At 46.1% G+C, this 2,605-nt stretch overlaps 1 protein-coding gene and 1 long non-coding RNA gene across 2 annotated transcripts in view; one reads left to right on the top strand and one right to left on the bottom strand.

The window, feature by feature from the left end:
• FBLN7 (fibulin 7) overlaps window positions 1-2,605 on the bottom strand; it is a 57,515-nt gene that overhangs the window by 40,490 nt on the left and 14,420 nt on the right. Inside the window, exon 2 of the mRNA XM_019516113.1 lies at window positions 637-796. Within this exon, the coding sequence (XP_019371658.1) occupies window positions 637-796 (160 nt within the window). The remainder of the gene's footprint in view (window positions 1-636; window positions 797-2,605) is intronic.
• LOC109296630 overlaps window positions 1-2,605 on the top strand; it is a 16,008-nt gene that overhangs the window by 10,267 nt on the left and 3,136 nt on the right. The gene's annotated exons all lie outside the window — the stretch shown is intronic.

Below are 2,605 nucleotides of genomic sequence, written 5' to 3'. Positions count from 1 at the left end.
CAGGAAAAACTTCTTCATGGTAAGGGTGGCCAAAATTTGGAATGGGCTTCCAAGGGAGGTTGTGCTCTCCCCTACCTTGGGGGTTTTTAAGAGAAGGCTGGATAGGCATCTGGCTGGGGTCATCTGATCCCAGCCCTCTTTCCTGCCCAGGCAGGGGGGCAAACTCGATGATCTGTTGAGGTCCCTTCTGATCCCAGCATTTATGAGATCTATGAAATCCCCTGTGTACCACTAGCTACAGAAACCAGTGTGCCTTATCAGTACTAGCCCACTAGACTGCTAGGTGTGACCTGACCTTTCCCCATGATAGATGAATGTTGCAGATACACTGCCCTCATTGTAAGCTCTAAAACTGAGCTATTGGCTTAGGGTTCCCCTCTTATACATTCCTGTCTGGTTAATGATGCTCAAGCAGGAAAAACATCCTACACACTGAACACCTCATGTTGTAAGTTTCTTGGGGCAGGGTTCTTGTTTTATGCTGTGTGTATAAGCCCCAGGTGCCCCTGGCCACCATGCAAGCCCTGTCCCTAACTCCCTGTCACAGCATGGAAGCAGACAGGCAATACTCATGTAAACTGAGGACAGATGCCAGGCAGCTGCTCCAGTTCCTGTGAGACCGATGGTTGTTCTTACCGGTTGGTAGGTCTGGGGCGGCTTTGGTCACAGAGTTCTGCAGTGCCGTCAGACGGTTTTTCACCATGCGCACTCCCTCTGCGAATCGCGTTTCCTGCCCCTTCAAGAACTGCTGCATTTGGCGAATGGCAGTCAGCAGTTGCTGTTTGTTGAGACAATTCTGTTGAAAAGAAACAGCTGCTTCAGTTCTCAGAGCATGTCGCGCAAGGGCATCTTAGCTGCTTGCATCTATAGCAGCAAGAAATTCAGGAATAGCTCATTAAGCACAATTAGATAACAGTTATTTCAGTGCCCACTTTCCTGCATGAAATATGTGCTCTGTCTCCATTCAGCAGGGGTGTGAATGTGTCCAATGACACACATGGGCCGTTCCAATGATATGCTTTCCAATGACTACTAAACAAGAACGTCTGCAGGACAGGAAATATACTTATTGTACACAGGGCCACTAAACTATTTCAACTTGCCTATCAAACTTTGAGCCCTGTGGCAACATCCCTGGCAACATCCCTGCTTTGGGACCCCAGTTCACACCATACTTGGCCCACTGCTCCCTCACTTCCCTGCCTCCCCAGGCTATAACCCTCTCTGCCACATAGGACCTAAGGGAGATCCTATCCTGTGGGAGGAACTCAGAGGGAGAGATTGGGGGGGGCTCTGTCAGCTCTGTCCTGACACCCATTGCTACAACAGCTCCGAGGCATTCCTAAAGCAACCCCTGCTGCTGTTGTGCCCAGTTCCATTTTGGTAGCAGTGTTAACTGGATCATTAGGATGCCTGGTTTCTATGATCATTTTAGCATGCTGCTGCTGTTTTCCTGAGGAATGCGAGGGACAGAAAGGAAAGGGTGATATTGAAGAATTCATAACTTAGCAAACTCTGAACAGAAGTTTACAGAACAAAGAAAATGAATGTATTTACCCCAGAGATTTTTCCCTAGCTAAATTTTTAAAATATGCTGCAAAAATGGCGACATTATGGCTTATCTCCTCCTTTCCCCCCACAAAAAATATCTAGGAAGTGTTATATCACTAAATAGTTGCTACCAGCTCCTCAATATAATGTAAAAGGAAATGGAGAGTTAATTTCATTTTATATTCTTCCAGTGATAGTTCCTGGTACCCTAAATTGTTATCCAATATCACTGAAGGTAAAAAGTTAACACCCTTCTATTTCTGAATTTCCTTCTCCCCAGTTTGCAGTCTGCCATTAGCAGCAATAGCATGTATCTTTAGGTCCTCATGAGTAACTCAGTGAAGTGGGAGCTACTCATAACCTTGTGGGGAAAGTAGGGCATCTATATACATTAATTCTGGTTTAACCTGACTGGATGCTTGTCTGATCCACTGAAACCTCAGGGGTGTGACAAAGCTAAACTGGATATCTTGCAAAAATAGCCTCTCTGTCCAACTCTAAGACCTTTTCTTTTTGCAACCCAAAAAGGAAAGGGTCTTCACAGAGGAAAACTGAAGTTAAATATTTCAAACTGTATAAAAAAGTTGGTTTGACTTTTGGACCAAGGTTCAGAAAAGATTCTAGTTTTATTCAGACTTGTTTCCACTGGAGACAGACTAAGAGAAGATGGTACCGGACAGTTCCTGGGAATGTACAGCAAAAACTGGGGCCTCACTACCTAGTATTGTTGAATCCTGTCCTGCTCATGCTTTCCAACATAGCACTCTAACAGCACAGGTCAGGCCAGAACACTCACCTGGGAAGCTGAAGTCCAGCTTCCCCTCACCCAAAGGAGGGATTAAACCAGAACATTTTTTCTTCAAAGCACAGCACAGCACTAACTACAACAGATGAACCGTCATTTGCTTCCTTCTCCAGTGTTTCTTTTGAAGCTGGGCCATGAACATAGCCATTGAGAAAATGGGTGGAAGCTTCTGCCTGACCAGGGAAAAGGGCAGAGGAAGAAGCCAGGCCCCTCCCTCCCAGACCAGCAGCCACCTCTAAGGCACCCCCC

Source organism: Gavialis gangeticus, unplaced genomic scaffold (genome assembly GCF_001723915.1).
Source record: "Gavialis gangeticus isolate Ggan-Ray unplaced genomic scaffold, GavGan_comp1, whole genome shotgun sequence".
NCBI lineage: Eukaryota > Metazoa > Chordata > Crocodylia > Gavialidae > Gavialis > Gavialis gangeticus.
Note: the sequence above shows the minus strand (reverse complement) of the source record. Positions and strands in the feature narration are given on the sequence as shown.